The 25,822-nt window shown below is 19.5% G+C and overlaps 15 protein-coding genes across 15 annotated transcripts; 9 read left to right on the top strand and 6 right to left on the bottom strand.

Moving 5' to 3' along the window:
- Positions 1 to 728: 728 nt before the first annotated feature.
- On the top strand, positions 729 to 2,194 carry DDB_G0273109 (hypothetical protein; the record flags this gene model as incomplete). Its single annotated transcript, XM_639621.1, has 4 exons — positions 729 to 937; positions 1,007 to 1,567; positions 1,713 to 1,884; positions 2,090 to 2,194. 4 exons carry the CDS (start codon positions 729 to 731, stop codon positions 2,192 to 2,194), a joined length of 1,047 nt encoding a protein of 348 aa, XP_644713.1.
- A 773-nt stretch (positions 2,195 to 2,967) lies between these two features.
- DDB_G0273273 (hypothetical protein) lies at positions 2,968 to 3,546 on the top strand (the record flags this gene model as incomplete). The annotated part of the gene is made up of 1 exon (XM_639620.1): positions 2,968 to 3,546. One exon carries the CDS (start codon positions 2,968 to 2,970, stop codon positions 3,544 to 3,546), a length of 579 nt encoding a protein of 192 aa, XP_644712.1.
- Positions 3,547 to 3,851: 305 nt separating this feature from the next.
- On the top strand, positions 3,852 to 4,556 carry DDB_G0273337 (hypothetical protein; the record flags this gene model as incomplete). The annotated part of the gene is made up of 3 exons (XM_639619.1): positions 3,852 to 3,878; positions 4,183 to 4,198; positions 4,378 to 4,556. 3 exons carry the CDS (start codon positions 3,852 to 3,854, stop codon positions 4,554 to 4,556), a joined length of 222 nt encoding a protein of 73 aa, XP_644711.1.
- A 131-nt stretch (positions 4,557 to 4,687) lies between these two features.
- DDB_G0273335 (hypothetical protein) lies at positions 4,688 to 5,294 on the bottom strand (the record flags this gene model as incomplete). The annotated part of the gene is made up of 2 exons (XM_639618.1): positions 4,688 to 4,930; positions 5,277 to 5,294. The coding sequence occupies 2 exons, from the start codon at positions 5,292 to 5,294 to the stop codon at positions 4,688 to 4,690; spliced, it is 261 nt and encodes an 86-aa protein (XP_644710.1).
- Positions 5,295 to 5,566: 272 nt separating this feature from the next.
- On the top strand, positions 5,567 to 5,776 carry DDB_G0273111 (hypothetical protein; the record flags this gene model as incomplete). Its single annotated transcript, XM_639617.1, has 1 exon — positions 5,567 to 5,776. The coding sequence occupies one exon, from the start codon at positions 5,567 to 5,569 to the stop codon at positions 5,774 to 5,776; it is 210 nt and encodes a 69-aa protein (XP_644709.1).
- Positions 5,777 to 6,564: 788 nt separating this feature from the next.
- Positions 6,565 to 7,317, top strand: DDB_G0273113 (hypothetical protein; the record flags this gene model as incomplete). The annotated part of the gene is made up of 1 exon (XM_639616.1): positions 6,565 to 7,317. The coding sequence occupies one exon, from the start codon at positions 6,565 to 6,567 to the stop codon at positions 7,315 to 7,317; it is 753 nt and encodes a 250-aa protein (XP_644708.1).
- Positions 7,318 to 7,424: 107 nt separating this feature from the next.
- Positions 7,425 to 7,955, bottom strand: DDB_G0273115 (hypothetical protein; the record flags this gene model as incomplete). Its single annotated transcript, XM_639615.1, has 1 exon — positions 7,425 to 7,955. One exon carries the CDS (start codon positions 7,953 to 7,955, stop codon positions 7,425 to 7,427), a length of 531 nt encoding a protein of 176 aa, XP_644707.1.
- Positions 7,956 to 8,327: 372 nt separating this feature from the next.
- DDB_G0295833 (short-chain dehydrogenase/reductase family protein) lies at positions 8,328 to 9,242 on the top strand (the record flags this gene model as incomplete). Its single annotated transcript, XM_002649142.1, has 1 exon — positions 8,328 to 9,242. The coding sequence occupies one exon, from the start codon at positions 8,328 to 8,330 to the stop codon at positions 9,240 to 9,242; it is 915 nt and encodes a 304-aa protein (XP_002649188.1).
- A 484-nt stretch (positions 9,243 to 9,726) lies between these two features.
- irlB-1 (IRE family protein kinase) lies at positions 9,727 to 14,152 on the top strand (the record flags this gene model as incomplete). The annotated part of the gene is made up of 2 exons (XM_639614.1): positions 9,727 to 9,947; positions 10,027 to 14,152. 2 exons carry the CDS (start codon positions 9,727 to 9,729, stop codon positions 14,150 to 14,152), a joined length of 4,347 nt encoding a protein of 1,448 aa, XP_644706.1.
- A 289-nt stretch (positions 14,153 to 14,441) lies between these two features.
- DDB_G0273331 (hypothetical protein) lies at positions 14,442 to 15,098 on the bottom strand (the record flags this gene model as incomplete). The annotated part of the gene is made up of 1 exon (XM_639613.1): positions 14,442 to 15,098. The coding sequence occupies one exon, from the start codon at positions 15,096 to 15,098 to the stop codon at positions 14,442 to 14,444; it is 657 nt and encodes a 218-aa protein (XP_644705.1).
- Positions 15,099 to 15,641: 543 nt separating this feature from the next.
- ublcp1-1 (ubiquitin-like domain-containing CTD phosphatase 1) lies at positions 15,642 to 16,938 on the bottom strand (the record flags this gene model as incomplete). The annotated part of the gene is made up of 2 exons (XM_639612.1): positions 15,642 to 16,135; positions 16,233 to 16,938. 2 exons carry the CDS (start codon positions 16,936 to 16,938, stop codon positions 15,642 to 15,644), a joined length of 1,200 nt encoding a protein of 399 aa, XP_644704.1.
- Positions 16,939 to 17,621: 683 nt separating this feature from the next.
- Positions 17,622 to 18,064, top strand: DDB_G0273119 (hypothetical protein; the record flags this gene model as incomplete). The annotated part of the gene is made up of 3 exons (XM_639611.1): positions 17,622 to 17,636; positions 17,795 to 17,872; positions 17,981 to 18,064. The coding sequence occupies 3 exons, from the start codon at positions 17,622 to 17,624 to the stop codon at positions 18,062 to 18,064; spliced, it is 177 nt and encodes a 58-aa protein (XP_644703.1).
- A 1,399-nt stretch (positions 18,065 to 19,463) lies between these two features.
- On the bottom strand, positions 19,464 to 21,212 carry pakH-1 (PAKL subfamily protein kinase; the record flags this gene model as incomplete). Its single annotated transcript, XM_639610.1, has 3 exons — positions 19,464 to 19,530; positions 19,622 to 21,059; positions 21,176 to 21,212. 3 exons carry the CDS (start codon positions 21,210 to 21,212, stop codon positions 19,464 to 19,466), a joined length of 1,542 nt encoding a protein of 513 aa, XP_644702.1.
- A 324-nt stretch (positions 21,213 to 21,536) lies between these two features.
- On the bottom strand, positions 21,537 to 22,619 carry DDB_G0273123 (hypothetical protein; the record flags this gene model as incomplete). The annotated part of the gene is made up of 1 exon (XM_639609.1): positions 21,537 to 22,619. One exon carries the CDS (start codon positions 22,617 to 22,619, stop codon positions 21,537 to 21,539), a length of 1,083 nt encoding a protein of 360 aa, XP_644701.1.
- Positions 22,620 to 23,329: 710 nt separating this feature from the next.
- Positions 23,330 to 25,534, top strand: DDB_G0273125 (hypothetical protein; the record flags this gene model as incomplete). The annotated part of the gene is made up of 1 exon (XM_639608.1): positions 23,330 to 25,534. One exon carries the CDS (start codon positions 23,330 to 23,332, stop codon positions 25,532 to 25,534), a length of 2,205 nt encoding a protein of 734 aa, XP_644700.1.
- Positions 25,535 to 25,822: the final 288 nt, after the last annotated feature.

The raw sequence follows: 25,822 nt of genomic DNA, 5'->3' as shown, positions 1-25,822 counted from the left end.
ACCCAACAGATAAAAACAACAAATGTTCAGGCTGAAAAAATTAAAAAAAAAAAAAAAATTTAATAATAATAATAATAATAATAATAATAATAATAAAAATTAATATGGATTGGTTTATTTTCAGAAAACAAATAAAACATTCACTTATGAAAAGTATTACAACTCTGTAAAAAAAAAAAAGTTGTCCGAACATTTTTTTTTTTTAACCCAATTAAAAATTTTCAAATAATAATTTGTTTTTTTTTAATTTTTTATTTTTTTTTTTTTTATTTTTTTTTTTTTGATCCGACATATACACTTTTTTTTTATTTTATTTATTTTTTTAATATCATGGCTTTATCTGAATTAAAATTTAACTATTTGAACTAAAAATTTTGGTTTTTTTTTTATTTTTTTTTTATTTTACATATTTCCAATTATAAACTGAAACAATATTTTTAATTAAAATTAATTAAAATTTTGATTCAAAATATGTAAAAATTTAAACATTACTGAAAAAAAAAAAAAAAAAAAAAAAAAAAAAAAATACCCAAAAAACAATTAAATATATTTAATTTTGGATAAATAAATCCATATTCCTTAAAATAATAATATTCAAATTGAGTTGTTTTATTTTAATTTTTTTAATTTTTTTTTTTTTTTTTTATTAAAATTATTTTTAATTTTTAATTTTTTTTTTATTTTTATTTTTATTTTTAATATTGTATTTTCAAAACGATTTCGAAGACATGTCAAAAAGTGAAAAGAATAAATTGGTAGTTCAAACCAGAAGTAGAACTGTGGTAATACCAGAATTTGTTGAAGAGGATATTGAAGACAGTGAGGATGAAGATTATGAACCATCATCAGGAGATAGCGAAGATGAAGAACAAGATGACACAACAACACGTAAAAGAAAAACTAAAGATTCAGATAATGGTTCAAATAAAAAAAGAGTGTAAGTTTTTATATTTTATTAAATAAAATTAAATTTATATTAATTTTATAACATAATATAATATAATAGAATAGATGTAGATGCTGAAGTTGTTTTAATTGAAAGTGACAATGATAATGATAATGGTGATGTTGATGAGAATACAGTAACAATAGTAGAAGAAAAGACAGGTGTAGATAAAATTTGGGAGGAAATGAATAAAGAAACTACAACAACAACTACAACAACAACTACAGCCACTAATGAAACCACTGATACTATAACATCTAATAATAATAATAATAATAATAATAATAATAATAATAATAATAATAATAATAATAATAATAATAATAATAATAATAATAATAATAATAATAATAATAATAATAATAATAATAATAATAATAATAATAACATAGATAGTAATACAACAACAACAACTACAGATACTAACACCAATGAACCCACAGAATCAACTACACCACCACAAACAGTCTCAATATCAACAACAGTAGGAGTGGCAGCAGCAACAACAACAACTATAAATAAATCGAATATAGAAACAGAGATTGTGGAATTTGCAGGTGAGAGAATTGAAGTTAAAAAATCATCTCCTCCACCTCCAAAACCGATGACATCAAAATCAAAGTAATTTCATCAAATTATATAATTATATATTTAATAATATTATGGTTGTATACTAATTATTTTATTTTATTTTATTTTATTTTATTTTATTTTATTTTATTTTATTTTATTTTATTTTATTTTATTTTATTTTTTTAATTAATAGAGGAGGATTAAATAATTTATTATCAAATTTATCAAAACCAAAGAAAATTAATACATTGGAAAAATCGAAATTAGATTGGGATAAATTTAAAGATCAAGATGAAAATGAAAAACATATAATAGAACAACAAAAAAAAGATGGTTATTTAGAAAGAAAGAACTTTTTAGATAAAGTAAATAATGGAACTTTATAATTAAAAAAAAAAAAAAAAAAAAAAAAAAAACCAATTAAAATAATTAGAAAAAAAAAAAAAAAAAAAAATAACACATGGTATATACCTTTGTTTTTCACACCACCCAATTATTCTTTTAGAAAAGTATGGAAAAATAATTACTTTTTTTAAGAATTGTTTTTTCCTAAATTTTATTAAAAAAAAGGTAATGAATAGAAATAATAATAATAATAATAATAATAATAATAATAATAATAATAATAATAATAATAATAATAATAATAATAATAATAATAATATAATAATATAATATTAAACTCAACTGAATTGTATATTTCAAAATAAAAATAAAAAATAAATAAAATAAAATAAAAAGATTTTAATTAAAAAAAAAAAAAAATAAACAAATAGAAAAAATTAAATTAATTAAAATCTGAATCTTTTTTTTATTTTTTATTTTTTTTTATTTTTTTATTAATTAAAATATCATAATAATATATTTTTAGAATTAAAAAAGGGACATTCCTTTTTTATGTAAGGATAGTTATAGTGCAATAATTTATTTTTTTCCTTTTGTAATACCATTAGTAATGTTTCATATGATGACAGAAACGAAAAAGTTTTTCTAACCACTTTTAGTTTTGTTTTGAAAAAACTGTAAAAAAATTACTAAAAAAAGTCATAAAAACTATTTTTATTTTTTTTTTTTATTTTTTTTTTATTTTTTTTTTATTTTTTTTTTTCGGGGTCAAAACCATAGTTATTTTAAAAAAGGAAAAAAAAAGATTTATAATTAATTTATTTATTATTTATTTTTTTTTTTTAATTTCTCAATAAAAGAGTGTTTTTAATTTTCTATTTTCTTTTTTTTTTTTTCTATAAACTAATATTTATTTATTTATTTATTTATTTATTTATTTATTCTAAAAAATTTAAAAATAAAATAATAATAATAATAATAATAATAATAAAAATAATAATAATTTCATTATCATATTTAAATAATTATAATTATATTTTAATGTATTAAAAAAAAAAAAAAAAAAAAAAGAAAAAAAAAAAATAATAATTAATTTATTAAAAATGAATTCTCCATCAACATTTTCAGGTGGTCGTAGAGGATCATTTTCAGAGACCAAATATATTTATAATAAATCAAGAACTGGACCATATCCAGCAAGAAATGTATCAAGACAACAAAGAAGTTTAACATTTAATGAAACTTTTAGAGCATTATTTCCAGCAGTATTTGCAGTATTACTCTCTTTAATGGTATTATCAGCATTCAATCATTTACATGGTAACAAAGTTATAGAGTGGATCAATGATAATGCTATAAGTATCCCAGGTTATCGTAAACATTCAACAACCGATTTAATGGAAAGACCAACAACTGAAATTATGAAAATCGATGGAGTTGGAAAACCACCCTTTGATTTGGCTGAATATGAAAAATTGGGTCCAAAAACATCTGGTTCCTACTGGGCAAATAAAGGACGTGGTCAAGAATATCAAAATATGAAAAATAGAAAAATTGACTACAAATCAATGATAAATACAAAATATCAAAGTTATGGTCCATTTGCTTCATCTTCTTATTATGAAAATATTGGTAAAATGAAAGAATATGAAGATAGAAAAATTTCAAACCAATTTAATTAAATTAAAATAATAATAATAATAAAAAAAAACAAATAATATAAAAAAAAAAAAATTAAAAAAATTAAAAAAAAAAAAAAATTTAAAATAAAATAAAATAAAATAAAATACTTTAATTTTAATTAAAAAAAAATAAAAAAAATTAAAAATTAAAATAAAAAATACCCAATTAAAGTTTAATAATATAAATAAAACTTTCCTTTTGAAGTTATTTTTTAAATCTAATTTTAAATCCTTGTTTTTTTTTTGATAAAAAAAAAAAAAAAAAAAAAAAGTTTACATTTTCCAAAATAAAATTTAAAATAAATATGAATATCCAATTAAAAACAAATAAAGTTTTTTAAAAATATAAATATAATAACATTTTTATCTAACATATAGTTTTAATCTAGTTTTAAAATCTGTGTTTCTATTTTAACTCATGATAGAAAAAAATAAAAAAAAAAAAAAAAAAAGAAATATAAAATATTACTTGAAAATGAAATAAATTTTTACAAAATAATACATTCATACATCCACTACTAAAACCATCCATTTATTTAATTTCTTTTTTTTTATTTATGATAATTATTTATTAATTTTTTTTTTTTTACTTTTAATTAATTTAATTTTTTTTATATAAAAAAATATAAAAAAAAGAATAAAAGAATAAAAAGTTTTTATTTTATTTTTCCATTTTTAATCAAATATTATTAAAAAAAAAACAAAATTTTAAAAAATGGTAACTTTGATATTTTAGAATTTCATATTTAAATATAAAAATATATATTAATAATTCCAAATAAAAAAAATAAATAATAAAATAATAGAAAAAATTATTTTTATTAATTTTAGTATTATTATTGTCATTAAATATTTCGTGGGTAGTATCAGAAAATAAATATGAAGTGCAATGTGTTCTTGATTGTCTTGATCATGACCCAAATTATACAATTGATTGTACAGACGTTTATAAAGGAACTGCTTGTAAAAATATTATTAGAAGATGCAAAGCTAGTTGCGCAAAACATTAATAATTTTAAAAATTTAAATTTTAAAATTATAAAAATTAAAAATAATAAAAATTTTTATTACTTTAATTATTTTAATTTAATTTAATTATTTAATTTTAATAAAAAAAAAAATAAGAAAACCTTTTTCAATATTAATTATAATAATTATTATTATTATCATTATTATTATTTTTATTATCATTATTTTTATTTTTATTATTACTATTATTAGTATTATTATTATTATTATTATTATTATTATTATTATTATTATTATTATTATTATTATAATTAGTAGTATAATTATTAGTAGTATTATTATTATTATTATTGGTAGTATTATTATTTATATTATTATTATTATTATTTTTTTTATTATTTTTATTATTTCTATTCTAAGTATTTTAATTTTTAATTGCAAATAAAATAATCTTATCAAAGATATTTTAAATTTTAAGATTTAATTTACATTTTTGTAAATATTTAAAAATGGAAATAAAAATTTAAAATAAATTAGATTTGTAATCAAAACCCATACCCATACCACATGTGATAATTTTTTATATTTAGTTTTTGCCAACCAAATCCAAAAAACAAATGGTTTATATAGGGAAAATAAAATTAAGTTATAATTAAAAATAAAAAATAAAAAAATATAAAAAAACTTAAAATCATGTGTGGTGTTTGTGGGAGTTGAATAAAAAACAGACCTATTTTTAATTTTAATGTCGGGTTTCATACACCAACACATTCATACATTGCCCTATCTTTTATCCGATATTGGTTTATTTTACAATTTTAATTGTTTTTTTTTTTTTTTATTATATTTTATTATTTTATCGTTTTTTTTTTTTGTATATAAATTGGATACTATTTTTTTTATTATTAAAAAATCGGAATATAATTTAAAAAAGGTAAAAAATAAATAAATATATCAAAAAAAACTTTAAAAAAAAATTTTATTTATATATATTAATATATATATATTTTTATGGTTTTTTATAAAAAAAGATAAAAAATAAAAAATAATCATGTTAAAATTTTTAATAGCTATTTTAGTGATTTTCTCATTACTTTCAAATTTAAATGCAGTAAATGGGAAAGATATTACCTGTTTCGTAGATTGTATTAATAAAGAACCAAATTTTTATAAAGATTGTCCAAAAGGAGCATTATTAAATCCAAAATGTAGAGCAGTTTTAAAAAATTGTAAAGATGAATGCAATTATAAAAATAATTAATAAACTTGTAATAAAATTTATTAATAATATTATTTGTTATTATCATTTTTCCCCAAAAATTTTTAAAATAATTTTTTTTTTTTTTATTATTTAATTAATCTTCAAATTTTTTTCATTATTTTTTTTATTATTTAATTAATCATCAAAAAATTGTCTAAAATGATACATTTATCTTTTTTTTTTTTTTTTTTTTTAATTTTATTTATTTTTAATAAATTAATTATCTTATTTTTTTAAAAAATAAATATTTGTTTTAAACTTGAATGTATTTATAAAAAAAAAAAAAAATATATCTACGCTTCTGTCTGTTTTTTTATTTTTATTTTTTTTTTTTGAATGAAAAAAAAAAGTTAATTATAACCTAAAATGAAATGTGTCTTTTCAAAAGGTTTCTCTTTATATTCTCTGTCTTCCCCTTTGCGACCTAAAAAAACTAAAATAATAATTTAATTAATTTTTTTTTTTTTTTTTTCATTCTTTCGTTAAAAAAAAACAAAAAATATCAAGATATTTTGAAAAAATGAAAAATAAAAAGAAATTTTTCATCACAGGTCTGAAATTCTTGAAGCTTTATTACCACTTTGGTCGTGCCTTTTAAAAATAAAATCAAAAACTCATTTTCTTTTAAAAAATAAAAAAATAAACAGTTATTTCTTTTTTTAAAAAAAAAAACTATTTAAGTTTATAAAAAAAAAAAAAAAAAAAAAAAATATTATAATAACTAAACAAAACAAATAGAAACACATACACACGCAATATATATATAAAAATAAAATAAAAAATAAAAAATGAAACAAATAATTTCACCATTACTTTTAATAGTATTATTATTAATTAGTTTTTCAAATGCATATCAAAAATTATATGTAAATTTCATTCCATTTGAAAGTGTACAATGTAGTGGAAATCCATCAGGTATTGGTTATGGCGGTTTAATTAATACTTGTTTCACTTTTGATAATTCTAGAAATTGGTTATTTAAATATTTAGAACAAGAAAATTCAATAAGTTTTACTCAATACTATAACAAAGGAGGTGTAACAGAACTTTGTGAAATTAAATCAATGAAAACTCGTACTGCTTTAATTGGTGAATGTGTCTCTGGTAAAGATTTAGTATTCAACTCATTTTATCAATCAGTAAATTATGATTCATCATCCTCCTCATCATCCTCATCATCAACACCAGAAATTTATTATCTCATTCAAATTACCAAGGATCAACCATTCATTGCACCAAGTTCAACTGTTGTATCACATAACTATGGTGATTGTACTGATGGCGATAGTGATATTATATATTATGAAACCTTTTCAAATCAAACTCAAGTTTTTATCCCAATCTTTGGTACAGTTAGTGAATTTTACTGTTTAAATAATACCCCAATGGCAATGACCTGTGAAAATAATGGAAGTAATTGTACTAATCCACAAGACCAAACTACGATTTGTGAAGCCGTTTCTCCATTCTTTAATACTACTGCCTCTGATATGAGTTCAGGTGATACATTATATACATTTAATAATTATTGTAGTTATTAAATAAAATTATAAATTTAATAAAAAATAATTTTTTTTTTTTTTTTAATCAAATATTTTCTTTTTCATTTTACACATTAACTTTTTTTTTTTTTTTTTTTTTTTTATTATTATTTTTGTTTTTGTTTTTCTTCTTGTTGTAGTTCTGGTGGTGGTTGTGGTTGTAGTTCTAGTAATTGTATATCTTCTTGTTCTTTGAATTTTTCTTTTTGGAGTTTTGACAGGTTGGAGATAATAAAGTCTTTACAGAGGAGTGATTCATCTGGTTCCCAATTATCATCAAGGTCAACGAATGTGAATGATATTGATTCTGGGCTGTCATCTTTTAATTTGACTAACTTTTGAGAGAGTTCTTTAGGCATTGCTTTCATGAATTGTTTAGGGTTCATTTGTAATTTTGAAGAGATTTTAATAATTGTTGAATTTTTTACAGCAGCATCATTGAAATCTCTCATTGCATATCTTACAGTTTGAATATTATCTGTTAATAAACTTACCCAACCTGATTTACCTGTCACTAATGTGTCTGGTGGGTTCCCATATTTAATTGTAATATCTCTTTCTTTTATATATACTAAATATTTCTTTGGTATTGATGCTAGATATGATCTATTTAACCACTGCGAAATAGCGTTTGACATTATTTTTATTTCTTTTTTGTTTTTATTTTTTTTTTTATTTTTTTATTTTAAAGTGAAATAATAACTATAAATAAAAACAAAAAAGGGGGAGGGGTACAGGGGTACAGGGGTGTGTTTATAAACGAATATTCTCTGAATTTTTTTTTAATTTAATTTATTTTAATTTTATTTTTTATTTAATATTCATGTTATATAAAATAAAAATAAATAAATCTTTTTTTTTTAATTTTTTTTTTAATTTCCAAAATTTTTTTTTTTATTTTTTTTATTTTTTTTATTTTTTATTTTTTTTTCATAGATTGTGTGTACAGAACCCCGCTTATAATTTTATTTTTTATTTGTATTTCATAAAAATTGTATATTTAAAATAGTATGGAATCATCATCATCATCATTATTAGATAAAAAAGTTATAATATTTTCAGGTGGTACAGATGGTATTGGTCGTAATTCATTAAATTATTTAATTTTAGAAGATAATTTAAAATTTATATTACCAGTTAGAAATATTGAAAAAGGTGAAAAAGTTGTAAAAGAATTAAAAGAAATTAAAGCAAATGTTGATATAAAATTAATGAAAATGGATTTATCATCATTTGAATCAATTAAAGAATTTGTTAAAGAATTTAATGAATTGAATGAACCATTGGATATATTAGTTAACAATGCAGGTTTAATCAATACGGAATTTAAAACCACATCAGACGGTTACGAATCGACAATGGGTGTAAATCATTTGGGTCCATCATTATTAACACTTTTATTATTACCAAAATTAAATCAATCAAAGCATGGTGGTAATATAGTATTCGTCGCATCGAAAATGCATGACAGAGTGACACAATTGGATTTTGAGCAAACTTTAGGCAAAGAAGATAAAAACAATACTGATTTCTCAAGTAGTAATTATGAATATTCCAAATCTAAATTATATAATATTTTATTCTCTAAAGAGTTACAAAATAAATTAATTGAAAAGGGTAGTGATATTAAAGTGAATTCACTACATCCTGGTTTCGCTGTAACTCATTTATTCGAAAAGCATGGTTGGTTTGCAAATAATTTAGTTTTACCAGTGTTGGTTTATTTCAAAGGTAATAAATTAGATGATATGGGTAGTGCTTTAGCAAATTTAACTTTAAATAAATTAAATGAAAAAGGTAAATACTTTACTTTAACAAAAATTACTGAACCTTCAAAATTTGCTTCAAATCCAAATAATACTATTAATTTATGGAATAAAACTTGTAAATTATTATCAATTGATTTTAATAAAATTAATTTATAAAAAAAAAAAAAAAAAGTAAGATGTTTTTGAAATAATAAAAAAAAAAAATAAACAAATAAACAATTTTCTTTTTTTTAAGAATTTATTTTTATTTTTTTATTTTTTTTTATTATTTTTTTATTTTTTTTTTACTACCTTTCTAATATAAATTTTTTTTTTTAAATTATAAATATTAGATGTAATCAAAAAATATAAAAATAAAAATAGACATTTTTTTCAAATTTCCAAGAATTCAAAAAAAAAAAACACCAAATTCTGGATACACTATTTTTTTGTTTTTTTTTTTATTGGTTTTTTTTTAAAATTTTTTTTTTTTTTTTCATTTTTATTAACCTCATAAATACAATCACCAAAATAGTAATAGAGATAATAATAAAAATTAAAAAAAAAAAAAAAAAAAAAAAAAAATAATAATAATAAACCTTTGAAAAAAAAAAAAAAAGAAAAATAATAATAAAAAATAATAATAAAAAAAAAGAAGAGAATGAATTCATTATTAAATAATTTAATAATTGATTATGAATATGACTTAATTAAAGTTCATCATCATATTCAAAAAAATATTTTTATTTTCCCATTTAAAAAACAACATTATCATTCAACTGTACTTGAATGTTTAATTAATTTATGTAGTAAATTAAAATATGACGAAAATGAAAATTTAAATTCATTAGATCAATTTAAAATAATTTTTTATAATGAAAGGTAATAAAAATATATAATTTTTTTATAACTTTTTTAATTTAATAATATAATATAATTAAACAAATTAAAAAAAAAAAAGTAAATTTTTAAATAAAAATTTAAAAGAATATTTAGAAATTTTAAAAAATTCAAAAGAAATTAATAAACATGTAATTTGTGATTATTTTGAAAAAGATAATAATGGTAGCGAAGAAAAGAATCAAAATTCATCAATTGTTTTTAATTTTTTAAATTGTTTTAAAGATTATTTATCAATGGATATTATTGAATTTATTGTTAGAGGTATTTCATTTCAAGTACGTAGTTATTGTAATCTTATTAAACCAATCGAGCAATGGAAACAAAAAACCTATCAACAAAGATATCAACAATTCAAGAAAGCATTGCATTTAAATAATGAAGTTTATAAAAGAATCGTTTGTAATGGCGTTTGGAAATCGGAGAAATTAGATTACATTTATCGTTATAAAAGTGACCAGTTATCATTGGTTGGTATAATTGAAAGTGATTGCTCAGATTTATTCATTTCAACATTATTAATCGATTCAAATAGTTATGAACAATTGGAGAATGTTTGGAGATTAATTTGTAATTTTGATTCATTTTCAATTGCTTCCAAATTTTTAATTGAATTTTTCAAATTGGATAAGGTTAATAATAAATTAAATTTTTCAATTCATCCATCATCAGATGCAAATGAAAATTATAAAAGAACTAAAACATCAACCAATTCAAATTTATCGATTGATCTCGTTAGATTATTAGAGTTTACAACTACAAACTTTAGTATCAATGTTGCAAAACTTTTAATTTCAAAATTCCCAACATTTATAACTTCAATACCATCAAGAAATAGTTTATGGGGTATTGAATCAAGATCTTCGCTAAATCCAATTGAAAATCATTTTAGAATTTTAAATTGTTCTTTTGATTTTAATAATCATCAAATTCCAATTGATAAACAAAAAGATTATATTAATTTATTTACAAAAAATTTAATTCATTTTAATACTGAAATTAATGAAATTGAAGATTTAATTTTAAAAGAACGATATCATATATCAATTAGATCAATTAATAATAATAATCATGATGATGATGATTATGATGATTATGATGATGATGATGATCATCATTCTGGTTGTAACAATAATAATAATAATAATAATGATGGTGATCATAATGAAGATGAAAATAGTATTAAAGAAGAAAGTTTAATAGAATTTTCAAATTATAAAGTTGATTCAATGATTTCAAGATTATTAAAATATAATGCACCGTCAACAACTATTATTGCTTTATTATCAAATTTAGTTTGTAATCATATGGGTGTTTCTCAAAGAATTTTAATACTTTCAACATTAATTGAAGAAATTCAAATGATAGAATCATTATTAGTTCAAAATGATAGTTTTAAAACTTTTATGCTTTGCGAATCAATGGTTTCAACACCAAATAGATGGAGTAAACAAAGTATTCCATTGGTTTTCTTTGCTTATATTGGTAGTGATATTTTAAATTTAAAAGAACGTCCAATGTTTTATAAATTCTTTGATTTAAATCCAAGATTATTATTATCAATCATACCAGTACCATTAATTTTTAAAACTTTTTTAAGTTGTTCAGATATAATTAGAAATAATTTTGAAGATGATTTAATTAATTTTGAAGATGATGATTCAAGTAGTGTTAATTTCTTTGGTTTCACTTCAAACTTTTCAAATTCTGATCAAGATTATTTGTCGGCTTTAGAAACTTGTTTTGAAAATTCAAATGTTTTCAATGATCAACAATTAAAACAAATGGCAAGAAAGCTATTAACTTTTTCAAAGAGAGAAAATCAATCTAGAATCGCTGAATCTGAACTATTGGAAGAGTTGGAACTTGAAGAAAAAAGAAAGAAACAAAAACAACAAGAAAAAATTAAAAAAAGATTAAAAAGAGAGAAAAGATTAAAAGAAAAACAAGACTTACTCTTAATTAAACTTGAAAAACAAAAAGAAAAACAACTTGAAGAACAAATGAAAAAAAGAGAAAAGAAACTACAAAAATTGGAAAGAAAAAGATTATATAAAAAACTTCAAGATGATGAAAAACAAAAATTAATTGAAAAACAAAAACAAAAAGAAAAAGAAAAAGAATTATCAAAACAAAAAGAAAAAGAATTTGAATTATTAAAACAAAAAGAAATTGATGAAATTAAACAAAAAAGTATTCAAGAAATTGATGAAATTAATAAAAATATTCAACAAAATCAATTAAAAATTGATGAAATTAATAAAAAATTAGAAATTAAAGAAATTCAAAATTTTCAATTACCATTATTAAATCAACAACAACAACAACCACCACCACTTCAATTATTAAAACAACAGCAACAACAACCATCATCATCATTAACTATTCAATTAGAATCAATAACACCAATTTTAGAACCAAAAAATGATAATGTAGTTTTATTAAAATCATCAATTGAAACTCCAATTGATTCTGTAAAGAAAATTCAATCAATTATTGAAATTCAATTAGAAGAAGAAAATCAAAAGAAAAAAGAAATGGAAACAATTGATGAATATGAAGAGATTAATATTAATAAAAAACAAATTAATAGTAATATGAAATGGGGTGGAATTGGTGAACCATCTTGGATTTCTGTTAAAAAGGATAATAAAAAATCAAAATCAACAATAACAACATCAACAACACCAACAACAACAACACCAGCAAAAGTAATTACATCACAATTCAAAAATGAACAAACTAAAAAATTAATAATTGAAAATAATAAAAAACAAAATTTAATCAATGATAATAATAATAATAATAATAATAATAATAATAATAATAATAATAATAATAATAATAATAATAATAATAAATTAAATAATATAATTCAAGATGAAGATTTTGTATCAATTGGTAAATTTAAATTTAATAGAAATGAATCAAATATATTAGGTAGAGGTTCAAATGGTACATTAGTATTTAAAGGTTTATGGAGTGATAAAATACCAGTTGCAATTAAACAAATGCAAAAAGCATTCAATCCACTTATCAATAAAGAAGTTGAAGCATTAATTTCATTAACAAGTAAAAATTGTTCAAATATGATTAGATATATTGATAAAGAGGAAGATAAACTTCATGTATATTTAGGTTTAACATTATGTGATGGATCATTACAGAATTTAGTTGAAAGTGGTAAATTAAATGATTTTGTTATTTCATCAAACAAATCAATTATTGAACTTGCAAAAGATATTCTCTTTGGTATTCAATTCCTTCATTCTCATGATATTGTTCATAATGATTTAAATCCACGTAATATTTTAACATTAATTGGTAAAACTAGTAATAATAATAATAGTTCAAATAACTCATTCATTATATCAGATCTTGGATTAAGTAAAATGGAAGTTGAATCATCATATTCATTTACAAGTAATATACCAACAGGTCAAGGTGGTTATCATCCATTTGAAGTATTACAAAGTAAAAGAATGACAAAATCTGTCGATATATTTTCATTGGGTTGTATTTTATTTTATCTTTTAACAAATGGTCAACATCCATTTGGTAATGATAAATTATTTCGTATAGTTAATATAATTTCAAATAAAATGAATCTAACTCCATTGAATTCAAATCAATTGGCTTGTACTTTAATTAAATCAATGATTTCAAAAGATGAATCAATTAGACCAACCATCCAAAATGTTTTAAATCATCCATTGTTTTGGAATTTAGAAAAGAAAATACAATTCATTGATGCAGCTTTAAATTTAATTAAAGAACCTTCAAACTCAAGTTACAATTCAAAGTTAACAAAACAATTAAATCATTGTGATGATAATGATGAACCATTTTTAAATGATTCTTGGAATCATTTAATTGATGTAACCAATCTTTTAACACCAACAAAAGGTTCAAAAATAACCATTTCATATCAATATGATAAAGTTAGAGATTTAATTAGATTCATTAGAAATACAATTGCTCATCATAAAGAAATTAAAAGAGCAATCATTCAACAATTTCAAAATCAACAATCACGTCCAAATTTAGAAGTTTTAGAGTATTTATCAAGTCAAGATTCTATCTTATTATATTTTGAATCAAAAATTCCAAATTTAATTCATCATATTTATCAACAATTAAAACAATATTCTTTAACTATTGATTATTTATTTAATTTTTATAATTAAAAAAAAAAAATAATAAATAAATAAATAAATTCTAATCAAGAATTAATAAATCAAAAAAAAAAAAAAAAAGTGAATAAATAAATAAATAAAAAGTGAATAAATAAATAAAAAAGTGTAGATTTTTTTTTTTTTAGGGTAACATTTTGTTTTTATTTTTTAATAACTCTTTTTCAAACTTTATATATACAAATTCATTATTCAAACAATTACTATTTATATTTTATTATATTTTTATTATTTTTATTATTATTATTTTTTATTGCTATATATATTTTTTTTTATTTTTTTTTTATAAATCAATTCTAAAAAATTTTCTTTCAAAACCATATAACATTTCTTGATGATAATATTTAAGACCAGCTTTTTGAATAATTGATAAAGAACCAAAATTATCAATTCTGGCAGTTGCATAAATTGTATATAATGGTTTTCCAATTAAACCTGGACCGGTTGAAATTAAATGATTTTCTTTTTTAATTGCATCAGACATACAATGTACTAATACTTCTAACATTTCTGAACCATAACCTTTACCCCAATGATTTTTATCTATTATAATTGCCAATTCAGCTTCACCATCAACTTTACCATACATAAACATTACATGACCAATGAAATCATTATTTAATTTATTAAATACCATTAAACCATTACAAACATCTTGATTTTTCCAACCTTCTATCCATTGATCAACATCTTGGTCAACTTGCTCCTTTGTTTGAACTCCATAGCCATATTTAACTGTATTCACTGGATCACATAATAATTGATAAAAAGTTTCTCTATCTTTAATATCATTAGTTATATTTCTAATTAATAATCTATCTGTAATAATTTTAACATTTAATCCTTTTTTTTCTGATTCATCAACTTTATCATCAATATAAAATTCAACTGTAGATTCATTAATTTTATTATTATAATTTTTATAATTATAAATTGTCATTGTTTTTTTATTTTTTTTTATTTTTTTTAAATATCAATGTTTAAACTATATATAAAATTATTATATATAAATAAATTTTTCAGAATTTGTCGTTCGTTTTTTTTTTAAAGTTTGTTTTCGAGTTTTAAAAAAAAAAAATTAAAAAATAAAATAAAAAATTATTTAAAAAAAAAAACAAAACAAAAAATGTTAAAAATATGGATATTTGCTGATATTAAAATGAAAAGAATAATTTTTTCAATTGAAATTTCAAACAAAATTATTATTGATTTGTTTAAAAAATCTTGGTGGTATAATTTCCCAAAAAAAAAAAAAATTAATTTTAGAATTTAATTATTTTTTTTTTGCCTGTTTTTGTTTTAATTTATTTTTTTTTTTTGACCAAAACACCTAGTTTTTTTACTTTTCAGATTTAATAAAAAAAAAATATATATATATATTTACTACAACATAATATATAGTTATTTCTTTTTTTTTTGTTTTTAAAAAAATTACAACTTTTTTTATTTATTTACATTTTTTTTTTTTTTTTTTTTTTTTTTTTTATAAAATTTTTCTAATCCATTCCTTATGATCAATAAGAGTTATATCTTCTTCATTTGAAATTGATTTTAAATATTTTGTTAGATGGAATAAGACATTATCACCATACTTTTTAGCATCTTTAATTTTAAAAGGTGGAACATGTACACCATTCTTTGGATTCATTGCAAAGTTTTTGGAGAGATCATCAACATGTAAAGTATTTTTCATACTAAAGAATTTACCTAAATGTTGATGTTTCCAAATTACTTCCAATGCTTTTACATTATGTTTAATTTTAGTTCTCTCTTTACCATTGATGGTTCTATAGGTTGTTACCTTAAACATTAATGTTTGATCCATTACAAAACAAATTTTAAAACGTGGATTAGTTAATAATCCCAACTCTGTTAATTTAATTTCAATCCATTTCCAACTAGTTTGAGACCAAATTCCAATATCATAATGTTGATAGGATTGTACTAAAAATTCTTCTAAATGTGGTCTTTTCATATCTATATTTATTTAAAAAAAAAAAAAAAATTAATTATTTATTTTATTTTATTATATTATTTTATTTTATTTATTTTATTTTATTTTATTTTTATTTACTTTCAACATCTTGATCTTTAAAATCTAAAATTGTATGATCTAAATCTAAAACTAATAATTTTTTATTTGGTCTTGGGTCATTAATTAAAGAGATATCATTTGAACGTTCAATCATTGCAAGTAATTGATTTTTATTTTTTTCAATATGAGAGATTTCATCAGAATCTGGGATATAATCAAATTCGAAATCATTGAATACCTCATCGGTATCACCACTTGTTTTTGGAACGTCAGCAATAATATTTGACTCTGGTGTACCCATCATAATGATACTATGATTATCTTGAATTGATAATGATTCTATTATCATTTCATCAGTTGGTTGTTTACCTTTTGATAATCCTAAAATTTTTTGTCTCTTTGATAATACATTTGTCATTGTTTCCAATTGTCTCTTTAAATCAAAAACTGTTGAACTCTTTGAAATCAATACTTTATATTCTTTACCATTCCATTTGGTTTTTATTGTAATTTTTGAATTTTCTTCATTTATTATTGTTGTTGTTGTTGTGGTTGTTTTTGTTTTTAAATCAGAGTCATTTATAATATTAGTTGTTGTTGTTGTTGTAGTTGTAGTAGTGGTATTAGTTGTAGTGTTATCATTTGTGTTATTACTATTAGAATCTGTTGTTGTTATTATACTATTTATTGTTGACTCTGTTGTTGTTGGTGGATTAGTTGTTGAGGATGAAACTATTGTATCCATTTTTTTTTTTTTTTTTTAAATTGAAATATTGAGTTTTATTTTATATTGTTTTTATAAAAAATAAAAAAAAAAAATTTAAAAAAGAAAAATGAAATAAAAAAAATTATGTGTGCTTTCTTTTTTTTTTTTTTTTTTAATTATTTTTTATTTTTTAATTATTTTTGTTAATTGTTCATGGGGTTAGAAAAAAAAAAAAAAAAAAAAATTAATTAAATTAAAAAAAAAAAAATGAAAAAAAAAAAAAACTATTTTTTAAAAAAAAAAATAAAAAAAAATAAAATAAAAAAAGATAATTTAAATTAATAAAAAAAAAAAAAAGAAATAAGGGAAATAAAATATTAAAAAAACTAATTCTATTAATAGGATTAACTAAGTTTTTTTTTTTTTTTTTTTTTTTTTTATAAATTTAATCTAATCCTTTGGATTTCAAATAACAATTTTAAATTTTTTTAATTTTATTTTTATTTTTATTTTTATTTATTTTTTTTTTTTTTTTTTTTTTTTTTTTTTTTTTTTTTTTGAAAATTTTTTTTTTTTTTTTTTTGAAAATTTTATTTGTATTACACCACAAAATTAGTTTTAAAAAAAAAAAAAAATATCAACAACCTTATACCTACCCTATAAATCAATAATTATTGAAATTTAATATTAAACAAATACACATATATATATAAATTTAGAAAATGTCTGAAACTAAAGTAAGTATTTTTTTTTTTTTTTTTTTTTTTAAAAATCTATTTTTATAAGTGCATTGTTTTTTTTGTGAACTTACACCCCCTTTCCCCTATTTAAATTTAATAAAGGGAAATAGAAATTATTTTATATTAATAATAAACTATTTTATATTATTTTATAGCCAATGACCGAAGAAGAAAAGAAATTTTTTGATAAATATGGAAGATTACCAACTCCATCAACACTTTTATCAAAAAGAGTTTGTATTACAGTTTTAATCTTTATCCCTCCCCTTTTACTTTTATTTAAATATGTTGGATATTAATACAGGTATTCTTTCACTTTTTTTTTTTTTTATTTATTTTAGGATAAAAAATATTTTGACTCTGCAGATTGGGCAAAGGGTCAACAAACTGATGCAAAAGAAGTTAAACAACCAGAAACCAAATAAATTTAACAAAAGAATAAAACATTAAAAAAATAAAAAAATAAAAAATAAAAAAAAAAAATAAAAAATTAAAATGAAAAAAAAAAGTTAAAAGTAAAAAAAAAAAAATAAAAGAAAAAAGAGTAGTATAGGAAAGATTCAAAAAGAAGTAAATATAAAAGTTTGGTTTTTTTTTTTTTTTTCTCAAAAATAATAAATGAATTCAATTGCCATAATAATTAATAATAATAATAAAAAAAAAAAAAAAAAATTAAAAGTAATTCTAATTGTGAAACTTTTTTTTTTTTTTTTTTTTTTTTTGGTATAAACAAATAATAAAAATATAAAAAAAAGAATTATTATTTTCAATTTTTAAACCCCCTGTCTCCTCCCCCCTTTTTTTTTTTTTTTTTTTTTTTTTTTTTTTTTGAAACCAGTTTCTTTGAAAATAAAACAATTTCAAATTTGAGCTTCAAAATCTTTTAAAATCTTTTTTTTTTTTTTTTTTTTTTTTTTTTTTTTTTCAATTATTTTTTTTAATTAAAACAAGATATGTCAGATTGAGGAAATGAAAGTATCTTGTTAAAAAATAAATTTTAAAGAAGATATTAAAAAATTGGTTGGAAAATATTATATAAAAATAAATAAATAAATTAATAAATAAATAAATAAAAATAAAAAAAGAAATTCCAATAATCAAAAAAATAAAAAAATAAAAAATAAGAATAAATCTTTTGTTTTATTTATTCTTTTCCTTTTTATATTTTATTAAATAAATAAATTTTTTTATAATTTTTTTTTTTTATTGTTAAAAATAAATTTAAATTTATTTCTATTAGAAATATTTAAAGGAAAGGATTAATATCTTCACATTGTTCATGTTTCTTCGTTTGGGAATTCTTGATCTATTTCACTACAACATAGCACTTTTATTGAATTGAAAAGCTTGGTTTTTTATTTTTATTATTATTAATATTATTACTATTATTTTTATTATTTTTATAATTAATAATACTATTATTGAAATATTGCGAACTTGAATTATAATTTCGAGAAATAGAAACAATTAATTGATGAATCTAATTTACATAATTAAGAAAAAAAAAAATATTTTAATTTTCATTAAGAATTCAATAAATTAAGATTTCTATTTCTTAAATAATAAATTTTTTTTTTTTATTATTGTTTTTTATAATTTTGGATCCCAAAAAAGCATCAAAAAAAAAAAGGAAAAAAATAAAAAAAAAAGATAAAAATAAATAAAAAAAAGGATAAAAATAAATTAAAAAAAAAAAAAAAAAAAAAAGAGTGGGATTATTTTTTTTTTTTTTTTTTTTTACAGTAGTTTATATTTTATTATTTTTGTTTTTTGTTTGTTTTTATAAAAGATTTGAAAAAGTCTAATTTCTTAATTTTAAACTATCTATTTAAAGAATTTAAAAAAGACTGATAAGACTAAAATTAAACCAAGTGTTGAATATAAAACGATTCTAAATAATAAAAAAATTAAAAAAGAATACATAAAGGAATTAGTTTTTTTTTTTTTTTTTTTTTTTTTATATATAGTTTAATAAAACATACTTTTGATTTCTTTCATCTAAATTTTTCATTGGCGTCTTTTGAATAATTTCTAAAGTTTTATCTTGAACTAAAATAGTATTACATTTAATAGTATTGCTAATTGTATTGAATTTATTTTTAATAGTATTTTGTTTAGTAGTAGTTGTTGTTGTTTGTTGATTGCTTTGTTGTTGTTGTTGTTGTTGTTGTTTTAATTTATCATTTAAAATTACAGATTCATAAGAAGGTGGTGGTGGTAATGGTTTTGATCTATTAATTACAGTATTTGAATTTAAAACTACTGAACCAGAGTCATTGTTATTACTAGTGATTGTATTATGAATTACGACTGAACCAGTATCAATTGAACCACTGAAAACATTTGGTTTATAAATTACAGAACCAGAAGTAGTTTCACCAATATCATTACTACTATTTGAGTTATTATTTAATAATTTACTTAAAAATTGTGGTTTATTATTATTATTATTATTATTATTATCATTTGGTTGTTGTTTTGGTGAAACTGAAGGACCAATTGATTTTCTTTTTTTTGATTTTAATTTTATAGCCATTTGAGTTAATTCTTTTAATGCATCTGGTTTTGCACTTTTAATAAAAGGATGATCTAATAATTGAGAAGGTGACCATCTTTCATTGATATCTTTAGTTAAACATTTATCAACGAATGATACAAACTCTGGTGACCATTTCTTTGGATCTTTAAAAGTTGGTGGAGGTCTTCTACCAATCATATACATGGCTCTCATTGGATTAACCTCGGAAAGTGGTGGTTCACCATCGGCCAATTCAATGGCAACTATACCTAATGACCAAACATCGATTTTATTATTGTAATCGGTTTGATTTAGAATTTCAGGTGCCATCCAATAGGGCGTACCTGCGATTGAACCTTTGGAAAAAGTGGATTGGATTTGTTGAGAGACGCCAAAATCTGCGATTTTCACTTGACCAGTTTCATCCAATAGAATATTTGCCGATTTAATATCACGATGTATGATTTGTTTAGAATGTAAATAAACCAAACCCAATAATGATTGTTGAAGAATCAATGAGATCTCTTTCTCTTTAAAAGTTTTACCAATCGATTGCATAATATCATTAAAAGAGGAAAGTGAACAATAATCCATCAAGATCCAATATTTATTCTTTAACATTATCGATCCAAAATAACTAACAACATATGGATTATTACATTTCTTTAGAATTTGAATCTCTTTACTAATTGGTTCAACATCATTTGCTTCGAAAATTTCAAATTCTTTAATTGCAATCGATGTATTTGATGATTTATGAATTGCTCTATAAACTGATCCAAATGATCCTTCTCCTAATTTCTCTTGAATTTCAAATGATGTTTCACCTCCTGAACTCCAATTTAAATCTAAATCAACATGAACTTTATGTACTAATGAATTTGGTTGTGATATATCAATTTCTTTAAATAATTAAAAAAATAAAAAATTAAAAAAAAAAAAAAAGTTAATAATAAAAAAAAAAAAAAAAAAAAAAATTGAAAAAAAAATTAAAAAAAAATTTTAGATTATAATTTACCTTTTGGGTTTGATCCACTTCTAAATAATCTAACCATATTTAAAAATAAGGTTTTAATGAATTAAAATTGGAGAAAAAAAATAAAAAAAAAAAATAAAACAAAAAAAAAAAAATAAAGGAGAAAAAAGTTTTTTTATAAAAAAAAAAAAATATTTGCATGCCAAAAAAAAAATTATAAAAAAAAAAAAAAAAAAATCAAAAAAAAAAAAAATTAAAAATCAAAAAAAATTAAAAATTAAAAAAAATTAAACCAACTGACTATTCTAAAAATAGGAAAATATCTTTTTTTTTTTTTTATTTTTTTTTCAAATTTAAAATTTCCATTGTTTTTTTTTTTTTTATAAAATATATTTATAGATTTTTAATAATCATTGATATCTTGATATACATAATGTAATTGAATTGGTTCTGTTAATTCCAAAGGGGTGTGACAACAACCAGTTTTTGGAGAGCAAGAATCAATTGTACAATCATTACCATCATCACAAGAAATTGGAGAATGACAACAACCAGTTGTTGGAGAACAAGAATCTATAGTGCAAGCATTACCATCATCACATGAAATTGGTGAATGACAACAACCAGTTTCCATTGAACAAGAATCTGCAGTACATTGATTACCATCATCACAACTAATTTGATTATGACAACAACCAGTTGAAGGGGAACAAGAATCGGTAGTACATTGATTACCATCGTCACAAGAAATTGGAGAATTACAACAACCAGTTTCAATTGAACAAGAATCGGTAGTACATTGATTACCATCATCACAGGTTATTTGATTATGACAACAGCCAGTTGAAGGCGAACAAGAATCAAAAGTACATTGATTACCATCATCACAAGTTATTTCATTATGACAACAACCAGTAGACTCTAAACATGAATCAGTGGTACATTGATTATTATCATCACATGAAATTGGTAAATTACAACAAGCACCAGTTGAATTTGAACAAGTATCAGTGGTACATTGATTAATATCATCACAAGAAATTGGAGAATAACAACATTCACCAGTTGAAGGTAAACAAGAATCAACAGTACAAGCATTACCATCACAACATTCTACATTTGTATGGGTACAACAACCAGTTTCTTTTAAACAACCATCATTGGTACAAGCATTACCATCATCACATGAAATTGGGGAATAAAAACAACCACTAGATTTTGAACAACCATCAATGGTACAAGCATCACCATCATTACATTCAATATTGATATGTGTACATCCAGTTTCAATTGAACAACCATCAGTAGTACAATGATTACCATCATCACAATTTATTTCAATATGGGTGCAACATCCTTGAATACATAAATCTGTTGTACATTGATCACAATCATCACAATCTAAATTACAATCACATAATTCTTGGCAATTAATAATTAAAATTATTATTAAAATTATTAAAATAAAAAAATATTTTTTAATCATTTTATTTGTTTATATTTATATTTAATTTATTTGTATTTATTTATTTGTAATTATATTTTAATATTATAATTATTATTAATAAAATTATTTTTTTAATTTTTTTTTATTTTTTTTATCAATTTATATTTAAAAAAGATAAGTTGACATATTTTCTTAAATTAATAAATTTTCTATTTATTTTATAATTTATTTTATAATTACTTTATTAATATAAATTATTAATTTATTATTTTAAATATTTTTTATTTAAAAATTTTTCCAATTCCAGTCATTTTTAATAAAACAATATTTTAATTTCTTAAATAATCCATTTTAAGTTTGTTTTATAATAAAATGATACTTTTGAATGAATTTAATTGTTTTTTTTATTTTTATCACTTTGAAATTCTTTTTTTATTCATTTTTTTTTTTTTTATTTATTTTATCACTTTCATTTTTATTCATTTTTTTTTTTTTTTTATTTTTTATTTTTTTTTTTTTTTTTTTAATTTTTTTAATTTATTTTTATTTTTATTTTTATTTTTATTTTTTATTTTGTTATTCATTATTTTTTTTATTATTTTTTTATTATTTATTTTTTATTTTTTCACACTCACACTCTTATTTTTTTATTATTTATTTTTTATTTTTTCACATTCACCCAAAAAAAAAAAAAATTTGGCACATTAACAGTATTATTAATAATTTCAAAATTTTCAAAAATTCATCAAATGTTAAATCATAACCAAGAAGAAAATGATATTCAAGAAATAATATCTGATACTGATTCAGAAACGGAATCAGAATCTGATTCAGATTCAGAGAGGAATAAAGGAAAATTCAGACATAATAGTAGATTTGAATCATGTAAAAGATTTAAATCAAAAGCAAGTAAATTTAATATTAATAATAGAAAAGAAGTTATTGAAATTAGTGATGATGATGATACAGAAGATGAAGATCTTCAAAAAGCAATAGCATTTTCTTTAGGTACAACTACTATCGGAAATAATAATAATAATAATCGTTCACATATATTATCAATGATTAGAAATAAAAATAATTCTTCACCACCTTTACTTGAAAATTCAATTGATAGAAATCAATTTTATTCAAATAAAAAATCATCATCATCATATAATAATTTTAACAATAATTTTAATAATAATAATAATAATAATAATAATAATAATAATAATAATAATAATAATAATAATAATAATAATAATAATAATAAAAATAATAATAGTAATAATAATAATAATAATAATAATAATAAAGATAAAAAAGAGAGTGGTACAATTATTGGTGGAGTTTTAATTGATAAAAATGAGAATTATAAATTTAAACCAAATTCATTTTATTTAAATTCAACAAATGAACAACCTAGAATTTGTACAATTAATACATTATCATTTAAAGATTTAATAAAGAAACCGGGAATGGTTGGAGCATTGGTAAGTGGATTTGCACTTGATCCAGAATGGGTAATAAAAGAGATACGAAAAGAACATGGTAACAAAGTTAAATTTACATTTGTAAAGAATTATAGTAAACCTGAAACAAAAGGTCGCCATGCTATTAATGATTTCATTACAGTTATTAATCCACCATTATTTAATTATCAACTATATCATTCAAAATTAATGATTTTCACGTTTGTTGATTTAGTTAGAGTTGTAATACCATCTTCAAATCCAACAAAATTTGATTATTCAGGTTGGGGTCAAACAATTTGGTTTCAAGATTTTTTAAAAAAACAACCAAACAATAATAATAATAATAATAATAATAATAATAATAATAATAATAATAATAATAATAATAATAATAATAATAATAATACAACAACAACCACAACAACAACTACTACTACTACTACAACTGCAACTGCAACAAATAATTCAAATTCAAATTCAAATAATGAATTGGGTATTGAATTTTTAAATGGTTTAAAACACTTTTTAAAAAGTTCTGGTGTTGAAGAGTTTGCTTTTTTGGATGATTTTGATTATTCAAATTGTGCAGTTAAATTAATAACATCAATCCCAGGAATTTATAAATTAGAAAAATCAAATGGTAATAATAATAATAATAATAATAATAATAATAATAATAATAATAATAATAATAATAATGGTAATGATGAAAATGTTGATAAAACAAGTTCAAGTTTTGGTAGTGGTATTTATACATTACAAAAATATTTAAATCAATATTACAAGGATCAAGAAAATAATACAGTAGTAAATGAAAATCAATCACCTCCATATAAATATGTAAAGGATTTATATTGTCAAACATCATCTTTAGGTGGTGATAGAAGTGATTTTAGAAATGTTTTTACAAATTACGTACTATGCAATAATCAAAATCAAAATTCAAATAATCAAAAAAGAAATAAAAGTGTATTGAGTGACAAGCCATTACATATTATTTTTCCAACTAAAAATTGGATAAGAGGTAATCCAATTAGAGCTATGACTTCAGGTTGTTTATTTTTATCAGTTAAAAACTATGATAATGATAATTCATCTTTTAGTCATTTTTCTTCAAAATATTTTTATCGTAAAGATTTAGTTCATCATAGTAAAATTATGGTTGGTACAACTACCTTAAAATCATCATCATCATCATCATCATCATCATCATCAAAAAATAATAATAATTATAATAATAATGATGATAGAATAAAATATGATTGGGTATATACTGGTAGTCATAATTTTTCTTTATCAGCTTGGGGTGCTTTCCAAAAGAATGAAAGTCAAGTATCAATTTCAAATTTTGAAATTGGTGTTTTATTATTGAATCCAAATCCATCATTAAATGATTTCACTTTACCTGATTGGGTGAGAAATATTCCTTTCAATATACCATCAAATTTTTATAAACCAAATGAAGTTCCATTCATTCAAGAAGTAGAATTTAATTAATTTTAATTTTTTAACAAAAAAAAAAAAAAAAAAATAAAAAAAAAACTAAATTAACCATTATTTTAAAATTGTTTGTAAATAAAAAAAAATAAATAAAGAGAATAAAAAAAAAGATTAAAATAACAATTGTTAAAATAAGGAAAAAACTAAGATTATATTAAAATAATACCCCTTTTACGATTTTCCTATTTTGAATATTTTCAGATTAGGGAATTTTCTTTTTGGCTATTGGATTTTACTTAAAATAGTAAAAATTCCTTTTTAAAATTTCAAATAATTTTTAAAATT

This window comes from Dictyostelium discoideum (assembly GCF_000004695.1).
Source record: "Dictyostelium discoideum AX4 chromosome 2 chromosome, whole genome shotgun sequence".
Taxonomy (NCBI): domain Eukaryota; phylum Evosea; class Eumycetozoa; order Dictyosteliales; family Dictyosteliaceae; genus Dictyostelium; species Dictyostelium discoideum.
Note: the sequence above shows the minus strand (reverse complement) of the source record. Positions and strands in the feature narration are given on the sequence as shown.